Source organism: Molossus molossus, unplaced genomic scaffold, assembly GCF_014108415.1.
Source record: "Molossus molossus isolate mMolMol1 unplaced genomic scaffold, mMolMol1.p scaffold_m16_p_15, whole genome shotgun sequence".
Taxonomy (NCBI): Eukaryota; Metazoa; Chordata; class Mammalia; order Chiroptera; family Molossidae; genus Molossus; species Molossus molossus.
The window spans coordinates 1349075-1374829 of record NW_023425350.1 but is presented as its reverse complement, the minus strand read 5'-3'; the positions used below and the strand labels follow the sequence as shown (position 1 = coordinate 1374829).

At 58.3% G+C, this 25755-nt stretch overlaps 1 protein-coding gene across 1 annotated transcript in view; it reads right to left on the bottom strand.

Moving 5' to 3' along the window:
• TRAPPC12 (trafficking protein particle complex 12) overlaps window positions 1-25755 on the bottom strand; it is a 44340-nt gene that overhangs the window by 7334 nt on the left and 11251 nt on the right. The window contains exons 4-8 of the mRNA XM_036262771.1: window positions 15470-15583; window positions 13471-13609; window positions 7061-7173; window positions 2162-2234; window positions 421-494 (exon numbers count right to left, since the gene is read on the bottom strand). Of these exons, the coding sequence (XP_036118664.1) occupies window positions 421-494; window positions 2162-2234; window positions 7061-7173; window positions 13471-13609; window positions 15470-15583 (513 nt within the window). The remainder of the gene's footprint in view (window positions 1-420; window positions 495-2161; window positions 2235-7060; window positions 7174-13470; window positions 13610-15469; window positions 15584-25755) is intronic.

The window sequence follows — 25755 nt, the reverse complement described above, 5'->3', positions numbered from 1 at the left end:
CAGAGAAAAGCAGGAGAGACAAAGGCGGGAGAACAAGGATGAATGATGATTCTAATTAGATCACTGAGACCCACGTTTAAACAAGTAAACAACAATGAAAAGCTCTCCCTTCTGCTGAAATTTCTTGTAGCAGTCACAGGACAGTGGGTCCCCGTGGGCCCCGAGCTGCGGGGAGCCCGCCTGTGTTGGCCCCCGTGGGCCCCGAGCGGGGAGCCCGCCCGTGTTGGCCCGTGGGCCCCGAGCTGCGGGGAGCCCGCCCGTGTTGGCCCGTGGGCCCCGAGCTGCGGGGAGCCCGCCCGTGTTGGCCCGTGGGCCCCGAGCTGCGGGGAGCCCGCCCGTGTTGGCCCGTGGGCCCCGAGCGGGGAGCCCGCCCGTGTTGGCCCGTGGGCCCCGAGCGGGGAGCCCCTGCCCTGCACGCACCTTCATCAGGAGCAGGCAGTTGGCCGTGGAGCAGGTCACCCGGCCCAGGCGGGACCGCCACAGCTGCACGGAGGCTGCAAGAGAGGGCGGTGGTGAGCCAGCTGGCTGTGGGCTGACTCGGGAGGGCTGTCTGTCCTGGCCAGGGTGTCACCACTCATGGGCTGAGGCGGTCCCTGAAACATGGTCGGGCAGCACTCAGCCTCAGGTCAGATCCCAGGCCAGGCCAATGTCGCGCCCTGAGAACACCTAGCCCATGGCCCTGCGTCAGCGGGAGGCCGCGGCCCACGGCCTGTGCCAAGTGCTTCTCTGGGCGCCAGCCGGCTGGGCTCTGCCTTCTGCCTGTTTCCTAGCCTTTCAGATGGAACATGAACTCCCCTCCTGCCTGCTTCACCGAGCGCCCAGTTTGGTCGAGACCAACGTGACAAGGGCACAGAGGTGCCGCTGAGGGGTCACGAGCACCTGCACAGGTGAGGGGGAGCTGAGGTCACTAGCTGGCAGCCCCCCACCCTCCCTCCCTCCCTCCAGCCTGCTTCCTCCTCTGCCGAATCCTTGCCGGGTGCAGACCGTGGGCCTGTCCTGTGCTCTGGGCCCCTCTGTTGTCGCCTTCTCCCACGGATTCCCAGCGAAGGTCCCCTGGCAACTGCCCTGGGATGAGGGGAGGGCTGACTAGTGGCTCCCTGCCTGCCCCCAGCTGACCTTTATCTGTTTGGGTGTTAGAATTACCAGGAGTAAGATCTGCTTTGATGACTAAGCTGATTTTAAACCTTTCATTTTGTTGACTGATGAGCGGAGGCCCAGACGGGCCGGGGGCAATGTCCACTCCGACTGCAGTCCAACACCTCAGTCCTCAAAGAGGAGCCATGAGGTGACTGGGAACCCAAGGCACCGGGAGCATGGGGGACAGGACGCAGGGGCAGCGAGCGCATCCTGGCCGTGTCTGGGTACAGCTGGGCGGCTCGCCCACGTCTCCTCCCACTGCCGAAGGCCGATCGGGGAGGGTGACGACCGAGACACCATGCTGTTCTCGGAGTTTTGAGAAGAACACGGAGACCTAACTGCCAGAACCAAGCACTTGACGGGCCCTGGCTGTGAGCAATGAAGACACTCGCTGCTGCCCAGCCGGTGGCCAGGGGTCAGAGCACGGCTCACACACCAGGAGGTCTCGAGTTCAATTTCCAGGCAGGGTATATACGGGAGACAACTGATGTATGTTTCTCTGTTTTTCTCTCTCTCCCCCTTCCTGTCTCTGCAATCAACAAAAACATATCCTTGGGTCAAGATAAACAAGACAAAACAGAGAACATTAGTGGCTTCTGCTCCCTTTCTACCATGACCGAGAGGAGATCCAGTCTGGGCAACACCCTGTACGGAGGAGAATGTGGACGTACCTGGAGCTGTGGACCCCGACTCCTCCCTGACACAGTTTACCTGCGGGCTGGCCGCTCCCCCCACCCTGGACGACCCCCCACAAACACCTGTGGGCTGACCACTTCCCCCTGGACAACCCCCCACAAACACCTGTGGGCTGGCCACTCCCCCCACCCTGGACAACCCCCACAAACACCTGTGGGCTGAGTGCTCCCCGCACCCTGGATGACCCCCCACAAACACCCTGCAGGCTGGTCTCTCCCCCCACCCTGGACGACCCCCCACAAACACCTGTGGGCTGGCCACTCCCCCCACCCTGGACAACCCCCACAAACACCCTGCGGGCTGAATGCCCAACAGCCCTGGCACGGACCTTGCCTGTTCTCCGGCGAGATGCTGCCCAGGCTCCCGTCCTCGGCCAAGCCTTGCTCCAGGTGAGAGAGGATCTGCAGGGTCCAGGGGAACAGCCATCAGAGGTGGGTCTGCTCCCAGGCACTGTCACTTCGATCCCACAGAAGCCCGGCACGTGAGAGCCCATGGGTCAGGGAGCGGTTCACAGGGACACACTCTCAGCCTGGCCGCCCAGCACACTCGGAGGGCGCCCACCTGGCTGGGACTCACTAGGGTCAGTGGACTGAACACAGGGAGGCTGGGGGATCTGGGAGCAAAACCAACCACAGCCAAACCGCCCGGGCGAGTCGGAATCAGAGTCTGACTGCAAACGCCACGGGGACCAGACCAGTGACCACCCTGCACACTGCTCCGCACACTGCGGGAGACCAGACCAGTGACCACCCTGCACACTGCTCCGCACACTGCGGGAGACCAGACCAGTGACCACCCTGCACACTGCTCCGCACACTGCGGGAGACCAGACCAGTGACCACCCTGCACACTGCTCCGCACACTGCGGGAGACCAGACCAGTGACCACCCCGCACACTGCTCCGCACACTGCGGGAGACCAGACCAGTGACCACCCTGCACACTGCTCCGCACACTGCGGGAGACCAGACCAGTGACCACCCTGCACACTGCTCCGCACACTGCGGGAGACCAGACCAGTGACCACCCCGCACACTGCTCCGCACACTGCGGGAGACCAGACCAGTGACCACCCTGCACACTGCTCCGCACACTGCGGGAGACCAGACCAGTGACCACCCTGCACACTGCTCCAGTGACCACTCTGCACACTGCTCCGCACACTGCGGGAGACCCAGCTCGGGCCACAGGCATCTCCAGCCTAAGCCGAGCCAGCGGCAGACAAGCAAGGAGGGGAAGGAGGGGAGAAAGAGGAGGAGAGGTGTGAGGTGTAAGTCAGAAGGAGCTCATTCTGCAGGCAGCTGGATTCTGAGATACATTGTTTACCAAGTATGCGCTGGGGCCGGGGCGGTGGGAGGCAGATACAGCAGCCCTGTGGGGCTGCTCCCTGATAGCAAGGGGCTGTGACTCCAATTAGGAGGCTGCACCCCAGCCCCACCTGCCGTAGGGGACAGCACAGCCTGGACAGCTGTGGATGGGCAGGCCCACCACAGACCATGATCAGCACCCTGGACAGCAGAGGAAGCTGGCAAAGGGCTCAGCAGTCAAACTGGGTTGTTTTGTCCCTGGAGAAAACCATGTGCCCTGAACGGACCTCCCACTGCCTGACCACACAGAACCAAGACCACCTCATCTCAGGCAGATTTAAGAAGGCAACTGGCGCCCTATTCATAGCTGAAGAGACCAAAGTCCCTGTTCTGAGTTCTGCGCGGTCATCTGGGGGGCGGGCAGGTGCGCTCACAGGACCACTGACACCAGGCAGAAGGGTGGCTCCCAGCACGCTGCAGCAGCCCACCAGGCGCTCACGGGCCTTGGTGCAGGCGCGACCTCTGCCCTCCCGAACCGCAGGCACTGATCTGTGGCCTGCGTGAGACCCGCACCCTGCACTTCCAACCAGCTCCAGGCCACACCAGTGGATGACAGTCTGGGGACCACGGTCTGGAGGAGGGAGCCATGTACCTGTCCCTTGGCAGCTGTCCCGGGTTGTGCCTGGGGTGGGGCAGGGTGGTTCGGGGGACGGGCAGACCACGGGGCTGGCCTCACTGAAGGGCCTGAGCACTCACAAATGTCCTACTCGCGTCCAGACAAGGGTGAGAGCAGGTCTGCCCTGGACGGGCTTGGGTTTCGCTGCCAAGTCCTGGGACCTTAGCAGCCCCCTCCCCCCTCTGCTGGGCTTTCGGGATGAGAGGCTGGAGCTGCCTCACCCTTTAGGGGGCAGCAAGCGCTCCCACAGAACAAGCACTGGGCCAAGTCACTTGTCCGGATCCCCGACCTACCACGGAGGCCAGAGGCAGCTGGGCACATCTCTCGCCTGCAGGCAGGGAGCGCGAGGCCGGGCAGGCCAGTCCCTGCACCCACAAGACAACAGCACGCCTGGAGACACCCCGGCTGCCTGACCCAGGCCCCCTCCACCACAGTCTGCAGGCAGTGTCCTGCAGGGGCTCCCCGCCTGCACCAACTTCCCACGCGCCACAGACTGGGGAGACGTGGCGCCCAGGTGCCCAGAAGAACGCGGGCTCCAGACCTCCTCACCCAGCGGCGGTGCGTCTGGGCCGCTGAGGCCTGTGGCCTGGGCTCACTTCGGTGCATCTTGCTTTACGCAGGGCAGGAGCTGCGGGGCACGGTGACTGGCCAGCCCACAGCCTGTGACACGTAGTGACGCAGTCAGTTTCTCAAGGTGTGGACTTCCTTTGCAGGCCGAGTCCACACCCAGAACTCAAAACCCTGACTCAGCCTGAGCATCTGGTGGAGGGAGCTTCCTGCCCTTCCAGGGCCTCTCTCCACGTGCCCCTCGCCATCCTGTCCGACTGGCCACCCCCTGGCTCCCTTCTGGAGCAGCCGGAGAGCAGTCTGGGCCCGGCAGGCCTGCAGCGGCTGGGGTTGTCAGCGTGCTGATGGCCAGCCCAGCCAGCGTCCCCTGCGCAACAGGCCAGGGAGAGGCCGACAGGGCTGTCCTCTCTTCTATTTTTAACTTCGTTCACAACATAAGATTTTATTGATTTTTTTAGAGAGAAAGAGGAAGGGAGAGAGAGATGGGAACATTGACCTAAGAGAGAAACATGGATCGGCTGCCTCCTGTACACCCCCCACTGAGGAGCGAACCTGCAAACTGGGCAGGTGCCCTGACCAGGAATCGAACCGGGACCTCTCAGTCCATGGAATGACGCTCAGTCCACTGAGCCACACCAGCTAGGCCCAACTACCACTCTCTCACTTTTACCTTCCCTTTAACTCAGTCTTCATTTGATATTCTTCAATAGAAAAAACAATGATTGCAAAGATAATACACGCAGTGCAGAAGACTTGGAAAACAAAACAATAAAACGCCCTTCAACCCCATTCCCACACCGCTCCCACACTGGGCATTCTCCTTCAGTGCCTACGACGGGCTTCGCTGAGGCCCTCCTGCAGTTAGGGTCCTGCAGGCTGGCTCTGGAATTAAGACTATGTCCTACACGTCTCCCATCCTACGGCTGTGGGGTTGAGACACCATCAGAAAACCACATCCTGCCCGACACCCCATCTGGCGCTGCTTCTTTGGTGAGGGTGGCACAGACTGGACGAATAGGACCTCTGCCTCGGCGTGTCCCCCAGGGAGCTGGGCAACGGAGCTCAGAGCTGCAGAGGCCACTGGCCAGGCTGAGCGGCCCCGGCAGGAGGAGTGGGCAGGGGTGCTCCCCCCTCCACAGCCGGCTGCTCGGCCCCCGCACGGCACCATGGCTGCCACACAGATGGTTTCTTTGCATTTGAGAGATGCAGGCTGGGCCCGCACCTGGATGACCGACCTCTGCGGGAGTGAGGGGACCCAGGCGAGGTGAGCACGCGGGGGCCTGAGATGACCGACCTCCGCGGGAGTGAGGGGACCCAGGCGAGGTGAGCACGCGGGGGCCTGAGATGACCGACCTCCGCGGGAGTGAGGGGACCCAGGCGAGGTGAGCATGCGGGGGGCCTGAAGGCCGCTGCTTCTCTCCCTGGAGGAGGGAGACCCGCAGGCCCAGTCTGGCTCCTCGGCACTGCTCAGCCCTCCCAAGCACGCGACGCTGCGCCACTGCTGACCTCCAGCCAGGAAAACCACCTGAGACCGACAGCAGGCGCCAGGAAGCAGTGAAGACGGGGTGGGGCTGTGGGGGGCGAGCGGAGTAACTGCTCTTTGCCGAGACACTGGCCCTGGTTTTGTCCACTGTCCTTGAGTTAAGCATCTCAGATCAACATGTGGGCGAGTGACCAGGGGTGGCCCCAGCACTGGCCTCCCGCCTGTCCCAGTGCCCATGAACACTCAGGACCCACAAATGGACGTCATCGAAGTCCATAACACACTATTCCCCATCAACTGGTCAAAACACAAGCACACAGTTGCTCCCTGAAGTTACAACAGAGGGCACTGGAGCTGACACAAAGCTCGGGCTGTGAGGGCCAGGACTGGCTCTTACGCCAAGTGAGGTCCCCCTGCCCTGCAGGACCGCATCCTCCCGGAACCCCAGGAGAGTCCACCAAGAGCAGCCAGGACTGGAAGGAGGAATCTGACCAACATAATCTCATTTTTCAAAAAGCTGTAAGAAGCTGCGGGTCCTCCCTCTTGTTATTCCCGCCTCAGAGCACCCCCGCACACAGCTTCACCCACCCGAACCCCCCAGAGCCGTGCGAGCGGGAAGCAGGCGAACCCCGCTCCTAAGACAAGCCCCTGCGACGCGGGCGGCCCAGCCTGGAGACGGAGCTGCTGAGTCCCACCTGTCTGCCTGACGTCACTAATGGAACCACCTCCTCTCTGGGCAGCAGTCTGACACTTCCCACCTGCCTGTCACCCCCAAGAGCAGTTCCGAAGGTGCTCTGACCTGACCTGTCTTCAGAGCTGGGTCTCAGGTGACAGCTGTCAAAATGCAGCAGAACTTTCTTCAGTTCTGGAACGTTTTAGACCTTGAGTCTGCACCCTGCCCCGTGCTGCCCCGCAGCAAGCAGGCCCCGCAGGGCGTGAGGGCCTGGCGCGGTCACGTGCGCCATTTCCACGTGAGGGGAAGCTTTCCTTTCCCACCTCACCGACAGCCACACTGAGACAAGGGGCCTCAGGACGCAAGCTCCCCAACCCACCTACCGCCCTCAGTGCTTCGGGAGAGAAGAGTGAATGCAAGGGCAGGACAGATCGAGCCTCTGAGGGGGCGGGGGGCGGTGGTGGTGGGAGGCGGACGGGGGGCGGGGGGAGAGGCGGGGGGCGGGCGCTGGAGCAGCCTTACCTTGCTGCAGACGGCCTTCACTCTGTGCAGCCTGTCCAGCGACTCCTGGGGGTTCCCCAGGTACTGCGGCAGCTCCGCGTGTAAGATCCGCATGGAGAAGGGGACCATGGAGCCTGCAGTAAGGGCAGAGCTGTTAGCTGCGGCCGGGGAGGGGTGCAGATCTCGTAGCAGAGGCCAGCAGGGTCCCTCCGTCTCAGGCTCCCAGTGTCAGCTGTGAGGTGCACGTGCGCGAGCTGTGTGCAAGCATGTTCTGTGTGCAAGCATGTTCTGTGTGTAAGCATGTTCCAGTCATCAGAGGCACAGCCGTGTGTCCACTACTTCCAGCCATGCTTCAGCCACGTACAGACGGTCAAACTGAACGCAACACAGGGCTGCCCCTCCTCCAGCACGAGACAGCACAGGACAGCCGCGGTCCTGCAGTGTCTTCCACACGGAAGCTCGCCCCAGAGGCTGCTGGGTTTGGGTGCCCCCGAAGGAGGACCTGAGGGGAGCATGTGCCAGCAGGGGAGGGCATGGGGCGCAGGGCCAGGAGAGGGGCCAAGCCAGTGTGTGTCTGAGGCCCAGGTCCCGAGGACGCATCTTTAGCCAGATTCTGTGGTGTGTATGCGTGCATGCGTGTGCGTGTGTGCACACGTGTGCGTGCCTCTGGAGCCCAAGTTCTGCCTCACAGCCGTCCCGTCAGGAGGCACAGCAGCTGGGTGTGCACACTCGGTCCCCAGGGCACCCTGGGCACTTCCAGCCCTGCTGGTGTGCTGCGGGGGAATAAGCACCCCTGTTTTTCAGGAGGAAAAACAATTTACCCATTTTTGTTTTTTATCCTCACCTGAGGATATTTTTCCATTTTTCTTTCAGATAGAGTGGGAGGGAGAGAGAGGAAGGGGGAGAGAGAGAGAAACATCGATGCGAAAGGGACACATCGAGTGGCTGCCACCCGCACGACCAACCAGGGCCGGGGACAAACTGCAACCGAGGTACATGCCCTTAGCGGGAACCGAACCCGGGTCTCTCCAGACCGCAGGCCGACACTCTAACCGCTGAGCCAAACCGGCCAGGGCTACCCATTTTTTCTACAATGTGGGGGACATGGTGAATAAAACCACAAAACTGATATTAACGTAGCAAAATTCTGTCAGAATTCAATTTTAACATTTTTTTTTTCAAAGAAAAAAATGAACACTATTGAAATGTGAATGTGTCCTCCTGGCCCCCAATGTAACAGTGAACAGCAACAACTGGAGGAACTTCTGGACCCCTTGTCCCACCGCCAGGGTCCTGCCTGTCCCTGCACTGGCTCAGTCCTTCCGTGCAGGGAAGCTGGGACCACACGCTCAGAGTGGGCGGCCAGCGGGTGGGCACTGCTGTCTCCTTGGCGACCACCCTCCTCCCTGGCATCGTCTTCTCCCCGAGGCACAGTCATGACACACACTCTGTCCCAGCCCATCAGGAGCCAACAGAGGAGCCCTGGGTGGCGCAGACATAGGACAGCGGCCAGTGCAGGGGACACTCTGTGTCTCCCTGCGACTGGGGTCTGGGGAGAGGCCAGCCCCGGCCCCCTCGCCCTGTCCGTGTGGCTCAGTGTCTGGAACACAGCTCGGCTGCAGCAGGAAAGCGGCCCCCCTTCTCCCTGGGCCTGCCGAGGTCTCCTGTAACGCAAAACTCTCTCAGAAAAACATGGCGAGGAGAGAAAGCACATCCACAGCCTCGCGTGGAAGGAAAACGGAGGCAGACTAACCGGCAAGGAAGTGTCACTTCCTAGAGAAAGTGCGCGGTTCTGAGGCAGACAGAAAGGAACAGCCGGGGCACAGCGCCATCAACTCCAGCTGGACCCTGTGGACGCACAGGCCCTCAGCGGGCTCGGGTGCAGCCAGGTGGGACCGGAGGCCAGAGGCAGACTAACCGGCAAGGAAGTGTCACTTCCTGGAGAAAGTGCGCGGTTCTGAGGCAGACAGAAAGGAACAGCCGGGGCACAGCGCCATCAACTCCAGCTGGACCCTGTGGACGCACAGGCCCTCAGCGGGCTCGGGTGCAGCCAGGTGGGACCGGAGGCCAGAGGCAGGGGTGCGGCCCTGTCCCAGTGTACCCCGTGTCTGCAATAAGCCACACGCTGCTTCGGCGAAGGCAGGCTTCCCCAACAACGCTGCACACCTGCAGTTCTGTCTGTTTTAAGGAGACGCAGAAAAGCGAACCATTAAACAGCTTCCGTCAGCCTTGCCAAACCCAGCACCCCCGAGTCTGGTCACCCCAGGAGTCGGTAAAATGCTCACTGCCCAGGATTCTCAGCGACAAGAAAAACTGCGGCTCTCGCACGGCCGTGGGCTTTGCTCTCTCCTGCAGGGCCAGTCAGAACCTAAGAAAAATCAACCCCCGGTGACACGTTTTTCCGGAAGATCCCTGTACATCACAACCTGCACATCGAGGCTGGTGTGAACACTGCAGAAGCGGTCCCGGTGCTCGCTGAGACGCCCTAGGTGGAGACGCCTCCAAGCGCACGCTCCACACCCTGCAGCGCCCAGCTCACGGGCAGCAGGGCCAGAGAGGACGGCGCCGGCCCGGACCCAACCTCCTCGAGGGCGGTGAAGGAGGAAGGGGCATTTGGCTTCCTTGTGCGGGGTGGCCCCTCGGCAGAGCAGGCTGTCCTGAGCGGCCGCAGCCTGGACCTCCCGCCCTTTACTCGCTGGGTGCTGTGCACTGTACGGTGTCCCCAGCAGCAAGCAAGGTCAGCGCTCTGCACGGCCCCTCAGCCACTGCAACCAATGGCTCTTTCTCTCCCAGGCCCATGTTAAAGGGAGCTTGTGGGCATTTCTTTTTAATTTTTTTTTTTGTCCTCACCCAAGGACATTTTTCCATTTTTTGTTCAGATAGAGTGGGAGGGAGAGAGAGGAAGAGAGAGAGAAACATCGACATAAAAGGGACACATCAAGTGGCTGCCACCCCCACAACCAACCAGGGCCGGGGACAAAGTGCAACCAAGGTACGTGCCCTTAGTGGGAACTGAACCCGGGTCTCTCTGGACCGCAGGCCGATGCTCTAACCGCTGAGCCAAACCGGCCAGGGCATTGCGGGCATTTCTTTCTCACTCCGTCTGCTGGGGTGACTTCTCTGCACTTGTCCCCAACGCCTCCCTGTTTATGTTGCTGGCGCCCCTGCCTCCTGCTCCATCGTGGGGACACGGGTGGATGTGGTGCCTGACAAGGGCACAGGCCAGTTCTGTGCATCTCCTTGAGCTGCTCCTGCTTCAGCCCGGCACTGTGACCACGCCACGGGCCAGCGGTCCTTGTTGGAGCAGGAAGCCCGTGGTGCTCCTAGAGGCGCGGAGCAAGGAGGGAATGGGGAGGGGCGCGGGGCAGGCTGCCTGAGTGTGTGCGGTGGGCGCAGGTGTCTGGAGGACAGGCTGGGAGGGGCTCAGTTAGCCGAGGTGGAGGGGAGGGCACGAGACATTCCACATCCTTAATGGTCTGAGGACTGGGGCTCCAGCTCCGTGCAAGTGGCGACGTGGACAGCGGCGAGAGGCGCCGGGCTTCACTCTCGACCAGGTGCTCCATTCTCGGCAGCGGGTCAGCTGGAGACGAAGCCTGAGCGGACGCGGTCACTGGAGGTCAACTACTGTGCCATTAAAAAGAGGCAAGACACCTGAAGGGACATTCAATTCTGAGCTGCCACAGGCTGTCGAAAACGTTTCCAAATTCAGAGACGTGGCGTTCACGATTTCGGAGGGGGGCAGAGGAAGGGAGGAGGGGAAGGCAGACTAGGGATTAAGTATCCGATTAAAGTGTGTGTCTCACCAGTTTGAGTTTGACTTGGTAATCCAGAGGATTAAGTTCTGAAATGAGATTTCCCACGAAATCACTGCGGCTCTGGTAACATACACCACACACAGATCTGAGTTCAGCTGAGGAGGCTCCGCGGCCTCGGACGTCTCGGATGGCTCTGAAGGTCGCCAGGCGTGTTTGTTTCCAACGCGAGGCTCAGGCTGGGTCGGCGGCAGACAGGAAGCTGACCCATGCGCACTGGCCTTTGCTTCACGCTTTCACTGCTGCGCAGAGAGGATCCCAGAGGCCAGAGCCTGGGCTGGGCGCCGGGAAGCCCGCTCCTCCGAGGCTGACGAACTCTATCAGGACGGACACGTTACTATGTCCGTTCATTTCTCTAAAGGTAAAAGTGCAGTGAATGTGTACACACAGAATAACCCAATGTCAACCACTAACGCTCGTCAGTGGTCACGCAGCAGCAAGCTAGTGGGCCCGGTGAAGACCGCAGAGGGGGATGGGGAGCCCAAAAGGCATTTTAAAGCCCCAAGAGCAGCAGTTTCAACGCCGTCAACAATGAAGACAACAAAACACAGCCGAGTGTAGGCGAGGCTGGGGCCACGGCCCCTTGCACCCCCGTGAGGGCAGTGCTGCAGAGCCTGGATGCCCCGGACTGTGAGTGAGGGCCACCCCTCTTTCTCCCCATCCCCACTTGCATGGCCAGCCCCGCCCTGAGCTTCCTGAGCACCAGCAACCAGAGGTGAGGCAGCTCTGTGCCAAGTGTGACCCTGACATGTCCCAGAGAGCGGGGACTTCCAGCTGACGAGAAGGTGCGGGCAGTCGGCACACGAACCCTACAGCCTCCTGCTGGTTTCCAGGCGCAGAATCTGAGCCGTGAGTGGCTGAAATCTGAGCACCAGCTGGGTCCCAGGCTCACCGGGAGCACAAGAAGCGAGACACGAGAGGAGCACAGGACGGGGGGGCAGAGGCCAGGGACGAGGGAGAAGAGTGACAGGCATACCAGGCTCGGCGGGCGCCCCCCAGACCCTCCAAGCTCAGCAGAGGGGTGGTCGGGCCTGATCTGCTCACTGCCCACTGCCCCTCCTCCCTGCAAACCAGAGGGAGGCCGCCCTGAGCAGCACCATCACCGTGTCCTCGGAGGCTGGAGTGACTAGGAAGCCGCTAGAGGTCAGAGACAGACGAGGCCATGACACTGCCCTCCCGGGACACAGCATGTGGCTCTCACTCGCAGTCCCTGCAGGCCTTGCTATGACCACTCCGAATAGGCAGAATGACGCTCAAGATGTAATAAAAGACACTGGAGCTCATTCATAGAGTGACCTGTCTGCACGGCACAGCCCCTTTCGGACGTGCACACTGAAGGCTGAAGTGAGCGAGGGGACGGGGCCTTGCGTGTGCTGGCCACACCGCAAAGTGAGAAGGAACACCAAAGACGCTCAGTGCGCCACCAGGATGAGCGTCACACACTCAGGTGAAGGTGCGCCGGTCTGCGCCCATCCCACCACCAGACTGCCCAGCGGCGCAGGCCACTGCCCTCCTCCCCCAGATCCTGGTGCGGCCGAGTCCAGGGCTTCGGAAGGGGGCTTCCCAGACTGCTCAACCTCGGGACAAAGGTCCTCCAAGGCGAGGGGAAGGCGGATGGGGAGCTGTACACCGAGCCCCAGGACTTGGTTCCTTCCAGACAGGAGGCCCAGTGTCGCCCAGTGCACTGCGGCCCTACCAGACGTGTACAGTGTGCTGAGCCGTTGCGCAGCCCAGCCCGCAGCAGGGCTAGAAGCCAGGAGGAGCCGGCCCGGCCACCACAGAGCCGTTTGTCCCCAGCCAGTTGGTGTGTGTCATTCTGAGAGCAGTTTCCCTGGACTCAGGGTAGACCAGGACAGGCCATGCAGCTCCAGGAAATCGGGTCCCTCAGAGCCATGAAGAGACGACCTGTGTGCTCTAAGCTCTGAATTCCTGTTAACAGCGGACAAAACACCTACCCAGGGCAGCTCCAGCCCGGGGCCAGCAGAGGGTCCCTCTGCCCACGAGTGAGCAGCACCAGGCGAGAGGGCAGGGCGGGGGAGGGGCTTGCAGCACTCAGCAGGGCGGCCCCCCAGGAACCGGATGAAGAGCTGCCAGGCAGTCTACCCACCACACAGCACTGTCCCCACCCACTCAGCCTCGCCCCCTGCCGCCAGCACCTGTCCATGAGGGCTAGCGAGGGGGCGGCAGACACCTGCTCTCCGGGGGTGAAGTCTGCTCCCCTCCGCGCCGTCACCCAGACTTTCTGAGAGATTGGACCACAGAGAGGCTGCAGAAGGCCCGAACCAGCACTGGGCCGCACGGCGGGCTGCGTCCCCGTGTGGGGTTGTGCTGGTGACGGCCGGCATGGTTTTCACTCCGGGGCAAGGTCGGAGGGTCCGACGGTCCACCCACCAGCCAGCCCTGGGACAGTCGACCCGCTGTTGCGTGTGAAATGGTGGTGCCGTGAACACGGGGATGCATCGTGAGTGCGTCTGGGCGAGTGTGGAAAGTGGGGCGAGGTTTCTCAAGGCCCCGTCAGGCTCCCCCCTGACTTTCGGGACTGGGAGGTCAGGACACCGAGGGCACCCAACTGTGCGCACAGCGCACACACGCAGGGCACGGACGCGGGGGCCGCCTTACCCCTGCGCCCTGGGTACACGTGTGGGTAGTACTCGTAGTAGAGGTCCGGCTGGTCCAGGTTCCCAAAGGGCGCGAACTCCATCTCCGCGTTCTGGAAGAGGCCCAGCTTCACCAGCAGCGCCAGCCTCACAAACCACAGCTGGACACAATCAAAGGACAGGTTACCCACAAGTGCCCGTCTGCACACGCCTGTTCCCTGCTCCTCGGGACCAGAGCTCATTTCAAATGTATGGAAACAAAGGCTAAACTAACTTTCCCTGCACGTTTGCATAATTACGCTGATAATGATGTGAGTGATTCTATCCGATTCAGCTCCTCAGACAGTGCTCACTGAGCAGGCTGTGCAGGCAGACAGCTCTGCTAGGGCCGGAAGAGACAGCTCCCTCCCCAGGATACCACAGCTCCAGGGGCTGGGAGAGGCCCGTGGGGAGGGGCCTGGCAGAGAGGGTGCTGGAGGTGCCCAACATCTGAGCAGTATCTTCCAGGAAATGATGGGGGCCCTGGCTGGCAGCTCAGTTGGTTAGAGCATCGTCCCGATACACAAGGTTGTGGGTTCGATCCCGGTCAGGGAATATGCAAGAATCAACCAGTGAATGCATCAGTAAGTGGAACAACAAATCAGTGTTTCTCTCTCCCTTCCTTGCTTTCTCTAAAATCAATAAAAAAATTTTAATGTTTTTGTTGATTTTTAGAGAGAGAGGTAAGGAAAGGGAGAGAGTGACAAAAATATCAATAAGAGAGAAACAGCCCTGCCGGTCTGGCTCAGTGGTTAGAGTGTTGGCCTGTGGTCCAGAGAGACCCGGGTTTGGTTCCCGCTAAGGGCATGTACCTCAATTGCAGTTTGTCCCCGGCCCTGGTTGGGTCATGAGGGCGGCAGCCACTCGATGTGTCCCTTAGCGTCGATGTTTCTCTCTCTCTTCCCCCCTCCCACTCTATCTGAACAAAAAATGGAAAGATGTCCTCGGGTGAGGATAGAAAAAAAAAAAAAGAGAGAGAGAGAAAAACATCGATTGGCTGCCTCCTGCATGTCCCCTCCTGGGGATTGAGCCCAAATCTGGGCATGTGCCCTGACCGGGAATCGAGCCAGCGACCTCTTGGTGCAGGGTCAATGCTCAACCACTGAGCCACACCAGCCAGTCTCAATCAATAAATTAAAAAAATATTTAAAAAAAAAGAAGGAAATGAGGGGAAGTCAAATGAGAGTGCTACAGAATCAGAGATGATGAGAATTCAAAGCTGCCTTAGAAACGAGCTGACTCAGCCTCGTTCCCCATGAAAAGGTCTCGCAGACCAGCAACCTCCCCAGGTCACGGCCAGTCTGGTGTCTCGGGTGGGTCGTGGGAGCCACACGGGGCTCTGCGCAGGGAGGTGGGGAGCACACTGCTTTAAGAGCACCTGTGGGCGGTTTGTTCGGTGACGGGGAACACAGACCGGACACCAGTCCCGCAGGAGGCTGGGCGGTGAGGCTGAGACTGCGGGGTGAGGAGGCAGCTCGTGACTCCTCCCCCCCAGCGGCCACTGTGGAAATGGACCCTGAGGACGGGCTTGCCCGACACCCACCCCAGCTGGTCTCCGTCACTCCCTAAACACCGTGTCCAGTTCTGAGGGCTCCACACGGAGAGCCCGGGACGTGAGGACCCAGGACCTCTGCAGCGCCCCTGCTCGCGCACGGCTCCTGCAGTTCTGTCTGAGCACCTCGTATCGCAACGGGGGTGGCATCTGTCCGTTCTCTCCTGGGCCAGACCTGCCCGGGGCCCTGCGCCTGCACTGAGATGGGTGCTCAGTCCCTGGGCTCCCTGGTTGTGGGCAGAGTGGCAAGTGCAGTTCACATCTGCGCCGTCACCAAGGGGAGGACCGAGTCACCTCACACAGACTGAATTCGGGACATGGAAATCCCCTTTTTGTCCCACACTGTTCTCGCCGGCGTGAAAGGCCGCGGTGCCTGCCATCCCCCAAGCACGCAAACCGGAGAGCAGTCCGGCGTCCGACAGGGCTGTACCTGCAGGGAGTCTGCCGTGTGGCTGGTGGGCAGCCCGCTCTTGCTGTAGCCTTGGCCGTGCGCTGTGAGGAGGCGCCCGCACAGGTCCACCGCCGCCCTCCAGTTTTTGCAGCTCTGTAAGACACAGTGGAACCGTAACCAGAACCGCCACGCAGCCACGCAGGGCCGTGTGCTGGATGCGGCCACACCTGACAGACCACCCGGCCCACGGGACCCCAAGCAGAGGCCGCCTGTCCACGCCGCACGTGCATGCGGGCGGGAAGACACTGAGCACGAGACACTGCCAAGAGCTAGTCACAAGGACGCTGGGGTTTCCGGCTGACAGGACGAGGCAGAAGTCCTGCTGGAGAGCTGTCCACTGCCCCCGATCCGGATGGCTGCTGCTCCCTTCTAAGCAGCGAACTCCGCCCCATGAGTCCTACCCATTTAGTCATTCAGGTGGAGTCTTTGTGTCGGCTATATTTCTGTGCATCTGTGAGGAGTTCTGTGTGTTTACCGTGATTCAATTACTAACACAAAACACTCGATGGACTAGGCCACCACAACACGACACACTCTGTAATTTCATGCTGTGACCTGAACCACAGAACACGCTGCAATGCGACCCCAGCTCATCAGCATGGGCCTGTGCTGATCTCCGCCCCGATGCAGTACAGAAGGGAGGGCACTGGGCTTGTGGACGGGGAAGCGTCATCAGAGACGTTCCAACCCTTTCGGAAGCTAAGAGTGGATGCTCAACGTGTGTTTCTCAAAACAAGGGGCTCTCCTCTGGGCACAGCATGGGCACCGCTTCTGCTGTGGTCAGCAGACGGGCTTGGAGTCACCCTCACGTGGACACGCCAGGCTCGGGGCAGTGGTGACTGAACGCAGAGCCCTGCACCCATTCATGTTAGGGTCCAGCAAGGCAGGCAGAAATGGAACAGTATGTTTCTAAAGGATTTATTACAAAATTTTGTGTGTATGCCAAGTGCTTCTTGACCAAGAAGAGAGTATAAGGTGCCCTGGGAGCACTCGCCAGGTGTCCTGACTTAACCTGGGACCTTGAGAACTGGACTGGCAGCCCAGACCAGGGAGTGCCGAGTGGCCCCGGAGGTGCTCCGAGGCGGCTGTGGAGACCACTGCAGCTGCAGAGGAGCCGCAGGAAAACACAGGCAGGGCCTGAGGCAGGAGGTCCAGACGCACCCTGAGGGCATGCGGCCCTGCTGAGCAGGCAGGAAGCAGACTTCCGAGTGGTGGTCCACCGCTTCCAGACTCGCTGGCTCACGAGCGCTGCCTGCCGGGGGTCCTGCGTGAGGGCAGGGGCAGGGCCTTGGGAGGGCGGGTCACGTGTGGTCAACACAGGCCTTTGTCTGGGGCGGCTGGGGCACGGCCTCTCAGTGCAGCAGAGCAGGAGCTGGCCAGGCGTGGACGTGAGTCTCGCCACCTCCCCCTGAGGGCCGCAGGCTCGTGGCACCGATCACAGAAGTGAGGCCGCACCAGCTGCGAACCAACGAAAGTGGAGGGAAAATGCAAACCGTCCTCTAGAAATCCAGACTGCCCTCCCCTCAGTGAGAGTCAGCCTTCTCTCGACGAAGCCACCAGCAAGGACCAGCCAGCTCGCGGGGAAGAGCCTCCCGTGTCCTGTGGATGTGCAGGTGTGCACACGCACTCGGTGGGCCTGGGCAGGCGGGACCCTGGCTGGGGGCTCGGAGCTCCAGCAGTCTGGCCTCTCCTGCCACGCCGCTGTGTGATCTGGAAGAAGGCACTGACCTCCCTGGCCACACGCAGCTCAGGTTCCTACAGGGCTTCTCCTGGCTCAGCAGCTTGTGGCTTCTCAGTGCTGAATAGTGTCCACTGTCGGACCAAACCCCCGTTCACCTAACTGAAGGACGTCGTGGTTGCTTCTGAGTCTTTCAGATGAACAAAGCCACGTGTCGTTTCGGCATGGACGTGAGCTTTGATCTTCTTGGGTGAGTAGGAGGGAGCGCGACCGCTGGATTATCGGGCAGGCCTGTGTTTCGTTCTGTGAGAACCGCGGAGCTGCCTTCCACATGGCTGCGCTGAGTTGCACCGCCCTGGCACAGGGTGCGAGTCCTGCTGCTCATGCCCTTCCCGCACATGGAGAGCCAGTGTCTGGATCCCAGGCACCCGGTGGCCATGGGGTGGGGCCCATCACCCCTCTCATGAATGCTTTCACCCTGCCCCTGATGCTGCCACCAGTGCCGCCAGCCAACAACGCAGCCAAGGCCGCGATGTCACAGGACACAGACCTCATTTCTTTCTTTTTTAATTTTTAAAAAAATTATTGATGACAGAGAGAAACATCGATTTGTTGTTCCCCTCATTTATGCATTCACTGGTTGATTCGTGCATGTGCCCTGCCTGGGGATCGAACCTGCAACCTTGGTGTATGAGGACACACTACCCAACTGAGCTGCTGCAGGGCCAGTGTGGTTCCTTAGACCGTGTCTCGTAGCTCTTCCCGTGGTGAGGACAGGAGCGCTGCCCGGCGCAGTCAGATGCCCTGCTCCCGAGACGTCCCTGACTGGCGTTGGCCACGTGCACAAGGGCTGCCACACTCACTGCTGGCCCACAGCCTCTCCAGAAAGTCTGGGGGCCACAGGTCAACTGTGGAGACAAAATCAGGGCTGCTTTCCCCCAAACGGTCCGAACTGTGACAGACATGACGTCAAGGAACACAGGGTCTCCATGCTGATTGCTCAGAAATATTTTTAGGTGCCCTGGCCGGTTTAGCTCAGCGGTTAGAGCATCAGCCCCTGGACCAAAGAGTCTCAGGTTCAATTCCGGCCAAGGGCATGTACCTTGGTTGCAGTTCAGTCCCCAGCAGTTCAGTCGGGGTTGTGCGGGAGGCAGCCAGTTGATGTGTCTCTCTCACATCAATGTTTCTCTCTCTCTCTCCCTCCCACTCTATCGGAAAATAGAGAAAAAAAACAAAAAGGAAATAGTTTTAGGCAAAAAAATGCATACTACAACAGCCTCCAAATGCTTTCTCTGGTCTACACACAATGCGACGATCACGCTCTATAATCAAAGAGGCTACGTCTGTTCTTGAACTGCGATCATGAGAAAGGGAGGGAGTGGTGCTGCCGAGGGCCCTGGTGCCACACCTGCATCTAGGCAGCCCGTGTGCAGGGCCGCCCACTGCTCTCCTCCTGCCGGCCGGCCCCAGCCGCCGGCCTCCCTGCGGCACCTAAACAGAGTCCAGTGGGGGTGGGTGGGGGAGAGGACACAGGTTGCGGGGAACGTCTGAGAGTCCTGAGCTCTTAGAGGTGAGACCACGTGCTTGTTTCTGACTAAAAACACGAGTGTTAAAAAGCAAACAAAAGACCCAGCTGTAGAAGGCTGGTTGAAAAGTGAAGGGGGGGGTCAATCCAAGGAGGGGTGCATGGCCCCAGGAATTCGAGGCTCCTGCGGGGCGGCCCCCATCTCTGCACTGGCCTCCCAGCGAGGGTCTGCGGGGAGGCCCAGGAAAGGAGGCGGTGGAGCGCGGGGCCGTGCTGCGGACGGACAGCAGGACGAGGGCCGAGGCGGGCCGGGCAGCAGGACGCCCTGTGGGATCAGTGGCGTGGAGGGCGGCCGTGCGGCTGACCGCACTGTAAGGGTGGCCGCGGGAGGGCGTGACCAGAGCAGTCAAGGACAGACAGCGTGGAGATGAGGGCTCCAGGACCTGAGCGCCCTGGCCCATGCCAGGCCATCTGTGTGGGTCGAAGTCACCAGAGGCAAAGGTCTGGGGGAGCTGACCAGGCAGGAGCCACCTAAGGAAATGCTCACATGTGCAGACAAGGTTTCTGTGCTGGAAGACTCATCCCAAGGTTACTTTGTTTTTACAAATATGTCTTTATTGATTTTTTTAGAGAGATCAGCTGCCTCCGGCATCCCCCTCACCCCCCAAAGGGATCTAGCCAGAAATCCAGGTGTGTGCCCTAACTGGGAATAGAGCCGAAACCTCTCAGTTCACGGGACAACACTCAATCCATTGAGCCATACTGGCCAGATGGTTTTTCTATTTTAAAGATATTTTTTTAGCCCGCCAGTGTGGTTCAGTAGTTGAGCGTAGATCCATGCACCGACAGGCTGCTGGTTCAATTCCCCATCAGGGCACATGCCCAGGTTGTGGGCCAGATCCCAAGTGGGGGGCATGCAGGAGGCGGTCAATCAATGTTCTCTCTCATCCATGTTTCTATCTCTCCTTCCTTTCCTCTCCCTCTCTAATATCAATAAAGAAAAAAAAATTTTTTTTAAAGATATTTTTAGCCCTGGCCAGTTTGGCTCAGCAGTTAGAGCGTCAGCCCAAAGACCAAAGAGTTGCGGGTTCGACTGCAGCCAAGGGCACGTACCCTGGTTGCGGTTCGTTCCTGGCCCTGGTCCGGGTTGCATGGGAGGCAGCCAGTTGAGGTGTCCCTCTCACATCAATGCCCCCCCCCCCACTCTATCTGAAGATATTTGAAAAAATATCCCTGGGTGAGGATTAAAAAATATGTATTTTTTAATTGATTTTTTTTAGAGAGAGAGGAAGGGAGAAGAGAAACATCCACGTGAGAGCAACACAGTGATCAGCTGCCCTGCAGGGGTGAGCCCTCGACCCAGGCACACACCCTGGTCTGAACCAGCGCCCGTTCTGTGCACGGGACAACGCTCGGTAGCTGAGCCACCGGTCAGGGCCCATTCAATTATCATAGGTTCAGATCATGCAGGTAGTATTGTATATTTTTAAAGACTGTTCAATATTGGTAAATGCTTAAGATATAATGTTCAACAATAAAAAGATACAGTCACAAACAAGTGTAACGTGCAATTTTATGTAGCACATGCACACAAATACACAGATCAGTTCATGTTCACGCAAATACACTACACATACACACATAAAATGTTAACTGACAGGGTTATACAAACAGTTTCTCTCCAGTCTTTCTGAAGTAACAGCATGCAAGTCTGTGAATCACAAGATAGGCACACACCGCACGGCGCAGCCTGGGGGAGACCCTACCCCATCTCTACCTAGAACAGGGCTCTCTACGCAGGAACCCAAGGAAGGCATGTTGAAATGATACAGGATACAAGAGTACCAAGTACGAAGATGTAAGTTACTGCTAAGCGTGGCAGCTAAAACATAAAAAAGGAGGTTCTTTCCCTGAGAAAAGCATGGCTTTAACCAGAGGGATAAGGAGCCCAGGCGCCATGCCCCCACACCTGGGAGCCCCACCCGTGATCGGGACGGCAGGCCTCAGGGCAGACAGAATGTGTCGGTGCAAAACTATGTAAACAAGAAAATCTGATCATGGATGTTTACATACTTTTAATATAAATATTTTCATTATTTAGTATGTTTTTAATACATACATTTTAATATCTCAAATATACAAACACTTCCTACATAGTAAAGACTCCTTTCTCCCTTTACATCCACTGTGCACACACACCCACCAAAAATCGAACGTTCCATGTGTAATAAAACTATTATTGTGAACGTGGTACACACAAAGTGCTCCCCAAACCATCACAATTAGTACAATGTGTCACACAAAAAGCCTCTAGCTCCTGCTATGACTCCAGATACTAAGACGTGTGTCTACATCTCAGACCAGAGGATGCTGTTAGGGAGGAAGCACAGCCGTCATCTCACGGGTCTTGGGCAAGGCGATGCAGCTCTGTAGGAGGCTCTTCCCAGCAGCGCGCAGAGGTGCCCGTGCTCCCGCTGCATCCCCTCCCCCTGCGCAGGTCCAGGAGGGCTGGAGGGAAAGGCTTGGCCTGGCCCGCGGCCACTCCACCAGGGCGCCAGCTCTCGGCAAAGCCCTCTCCTGCAGAGGGCGCTGCTCTGAGTGACCCGCAGTCCTGTCTGAACAAACTTGCGCTAACCTGATGGCCGAACATCGAGGAGCCAGGACGGCCTGGTTCCTCCAGACAACTAAGAGAGACCAGCATGTGGCGGGGAGTCTGGGAAAGTCTGGGGGAATCTGGGAGCCTCGGTCACCCTTTCCTGGTGGCCTGAGGACACTGTGCCTGGGAAAAAGGGGGTGACAGCCAGACTTGAACCCAGCTTTACTCAGCGGTACTGCCCTCAGGACACAGGTGGTTCGGGACAGCTCCTCCAGTCTAAGTCAGAGGTGCGCACAGAGGAAACAGAGGTGAGGATGATTTTCATCGCATCATAATTTAAAAAGAAAAGAACACAACAAACTTGTTTAAAAGTTTAACATTTACAGCTTACACTCCCTCAAATACTTTTTTCCTGACGGCAGAACACAAACAACTGCACTTCCCCGGCTACAGCTCGAGGCCGCTCCGCATGTCACAAACACTTCCCAGCACGGGCCGCCCTGCACACACCAGGGGGCAGACCACGCCGGCTCCCCTCGGGGCTTCCCGAGGAGGGAAGAAGGGGCCATCTGCCAGGCTGCGGGCAGTCAGGAGGACCTGGCAGGGGCGGCAGCACCCCAGGGCCTGGCCTCAGAGGTGCTGCCTGCGGGAGAGCTGTGTCCCCAGGGCCACCCTACGAGGGGCAGCTCTCACCACCCGCCCTTCCCATGGCTCTGAGGCCTCCCTGCAAACGGGCAGCAGGAGAGCAGGGCAGGCGACCGGAGTGTCGACATGGAGGTGGAGCACGTCCAAGGCAGGTGCCAGGTGAGTCCGGGGTCTGATCTCACTCTGTGGGGTCAGCGCTGTGGTGCAGGGGCTGCGGGGTTTCCCAGCATCAGACAAGCTGCCTGGCTCCGGGCAGCTCTGCGCTCCACCCGCGGGGAAGTCACCGCCCACGAGCGAGGCTCTGTGAATGCGTTCTGACGGCTCCCAAGGACCCACGGACTGCACAGCATCGTAGTCTTTTCTTTTTTTTTCAACATGAGGCTTTTATTGCATCTTTAAAGTATCGCCAATAAGTGTGAAAATCATTCAGCATCTTGGTGTTTCTATAGCTGGACAACTCAGATCTTAGTCATCGGCCTGCTGAACTGCTCCTTTCTCAGAAGCATAGACACCACCCAAAATTCTCTGACATCCTTGTTTTAACTGGCGTGGCTGCTGAGTCAAAGCAGCTGAATGTGACACAAGTTCAATGTCATTTCCTTCAAGAATCAACTCATCTTTCTGGGCTTGAGATACTGAACAAGCAACACCAGACCTCTTCCGAACTCTGCGGATGTATTTTTCGCCCAAGAAATTTCTGATTTCAATGAGAACCATTCTCCTGAATGAGGACGCTGATGGGGAAGTGAGTGTACAGACCTCATCTCGTACCGGAGCCCAGGGGCACACCCTCGGTCACGTGTGCACAGGGCTGCAGACAGTGCGAACGGCGGCCGGTTCCTTTCTAGTTCCCACCACTTGTCCACCTGGAGCCTCTTCTTCTTCTTTCCAGGGAGACTGAGCTCTACACGGATGTGGCTGAAGTCCCTCCGCAGGTGCCTCTGGGGCCCTTCACAACAACTGTGCGGCCCTTCAGAGGGATGTCGACATTATCTGGGATATCGACAGTCTGACTGCTGAGAATGGTCTTCATTCTCGCAGTAGATGCGGCAAAGAGTCGTTGTCTTTTCTTACAGTTGGGTTTTTACTGAAACCTTTGGCTGTTGCAAATAATACAGCAACAGACATTCCTGGACGCGTCTCTGGAGCGTGCGAGGAGAGCGGCAGTGCTGGGTGAGGGTGGCAGGACCTGTCTCCTGGGCGCTGGTGGCTGGCGCCTGGCTGCGAGCACCGCTCCCGCCCTGCCCCAGCGACGCGCATCCTCGCCCAGCGCTCTGCCACCTGATGGGCGGAACACAGGCCGCTCTTGTGCGGCCTCCTTTTCTGTGACTCCCAGGAGATGCGTGTTTCTTCCCTTCCCGGCTAGCTGGGGCCCCTGAGGGCCTCTCGTATCTCCCGCCTACTTCCCAGCTAGCTGGGCCCGTGAGGGCCTCTCGTATCTTCCGCCTACTTCCCGGCTAGCTGGGCCCGTGAGGGCCTCTCGTATCTCCCGCCTACTTCCTGGCTAGCTGGGCCCGTGAGGGCCTCTCGTATCTCCCGCCTACTTCCTGGCTAGCTGGGCCCGTGAGGGCCTCTCGTATCTTCCGCCTACTTCCTGGCTAGCTGGGCCCGTGAGGGCCTCTCGTATCTTCCGCCTACTTCCCGGCTAGCTGGGCCCGTGAGGGCCTCTCGTATCTCCCGCCTACTTCCCAGCTAGCTGGGCCCATGAGGGCCTCTCGTATCTTCCGCCCACTTCACAGCTAGCTGGGCCCGTGAGGGCCTATCGTATCTCCCGCCTACTTCCCGGCTAGCTGGGCCCGTGAGGGCCTCTCGTATCTCCCGCCTACTTCCCGGCTAGCTGGGGTCCCTGAGGGCCTCTCGTATCTTCCGCCCACTTCACAGCTAGCTGGGGCCCCTGAGGGCCTCTCATATATTCTACCTACTTCCCGGCTAGCTGGTGCCCGTGAGGGCCTCTCGTATCTTCCGCCCACTTCCTGGCTAGCTGGGGCCCCTGAGGGCCTCTCATATATTCCACCTACTTCCCGGCTAGCTGGGGCCCCTGAGGGCCTCTCGTATCTTCTGCCTACTTCCCGGCTAGCTGGGGCCCCTGAGGGCCTCTCCGTATCTTCTCCCTACTTCGGTCAGGTTTTCTTTTTCTTACCAATTGGAAGGTCTGCATGTGCTTTACAAATACTTCTACCATTCTGTGGCTTGTTTTTAAATGTTGTTGAAAGGGTTTTTGTTGTATACAAGTTTTACATTTCAAAGTTATCAATATTTTCCTGAAACGTTTTTTTTTTGTATCTTAAGAACTGCTCCTCACCCAAGTGCCCATCAGCAGATGAGGGGATAAGTCAGCTGTGGTACATTTACACAATGGAATACTACTTGGCCATGTAAAGGAAGGAAATCTTACCCTTTGTGACAGCATGGATGGACCTGAAGAACATTATGTAAGTGAAATAAGCCAGTCAGAGAAAAACAAGTATCATATGATCTCACTTATATGTGAAATCTAATGAACAAACTGAACTAACAAGCAAAACAGAGACAGACTCATGGATAGAGAGCAGACTGACAGCTATCAGGGGTGGTGGCTGGGGGTGGGTGGAGGGGTTGAGAAAGGAGAGAGAGAACGAATGGACACAGACACAGTGTGGTGATGGTGGGAGTAGGGGTGGAAGAGGGTACAGGAGGGATAAATGGTGATAGAAAAAAAATAAAAACTAAGAAAGAAAAAGAAAGAAATGCTTCTCTACACCAAGTCACTAAAAGTCACCTCTATTTTCTGAAGTTTTAAAAAAACTGTTTGAATGCATTTGGAACTTACTGCTGTGTGTGCTAAGGGACAGAGATCTTTTCAGTTCTTCCCACTTGAACATCCTCTCATTCCAGGCCGTTCACCCAGCAGACCGTCCCTAACGCCCGTTACATGGCCATGGAAACCACTGGCTTTCAAGACCTGTAGCTTCCTTAACAAATGATTCAGTATATGGGCATATGTGTGTGTACACATATATATGAACGCATATATATGGGCACATATATGTACATATGTTGTCGTTAATCCTCACCGAGGATATTTTTTTCCACTGATATTTTTCAGAGAGAGTGCAAGTGTGGGGGGGTACCCATGTGAGAGAGACTCATTGATTGGTTGCCTCTCACATGCGCCCTGACTGGGAATCGAGCCTGCGATCCTTCCGTGCACAGGCCGACGCTGTAACCACTGAACCACACTGGCCAGGGCAAGTATTTGGACATTTTAAAATTAGTTGTTCTCCTTCCCTTTGAAAAACAGAGTATCTCTATCTTTCCTTTCCGAAGCTTCTCAATCACAGGAATAATGATGCTAGAATCACTTCAGTAAAAAGAAACTCAAGAAATCAGCTGATTTGTGTTTGTGGAAAAGTAAACTTTAACTGGTTCATGTGTAAGGTGTCTGCTAACCACCTAAGCCAGGGTTCTTACCTTTCTGAGCACAACATTTCAGCAAGGTGACAAAAGATGCTGAGAAAAAAAGCACCTTGGGGCACACAATCAGCCGTGGGTCACAGGCCCACAGAGCCCCCCCCCCCCTTCAGTGCCCAAAGCTCAGAGCGCCCCACGTGCGCTCAGGGCAGCCTATGCCTGGGCTCTGCACCTCCGCCTGCTCACGGACGAAGACTTTCATGTGTGTTTCTGTAAACCCACCTAAGCAATAATAAGCCTCTACACTAAGTGGAGAAAACAGAGTATTTTAAAAATATCAACAGAATTATTTATTTTTATCACTGTATCTGATGAAGCATATTTAATCAAAGTATATGCTGCTTCAAGTAATTTGATAATTCACAATAATG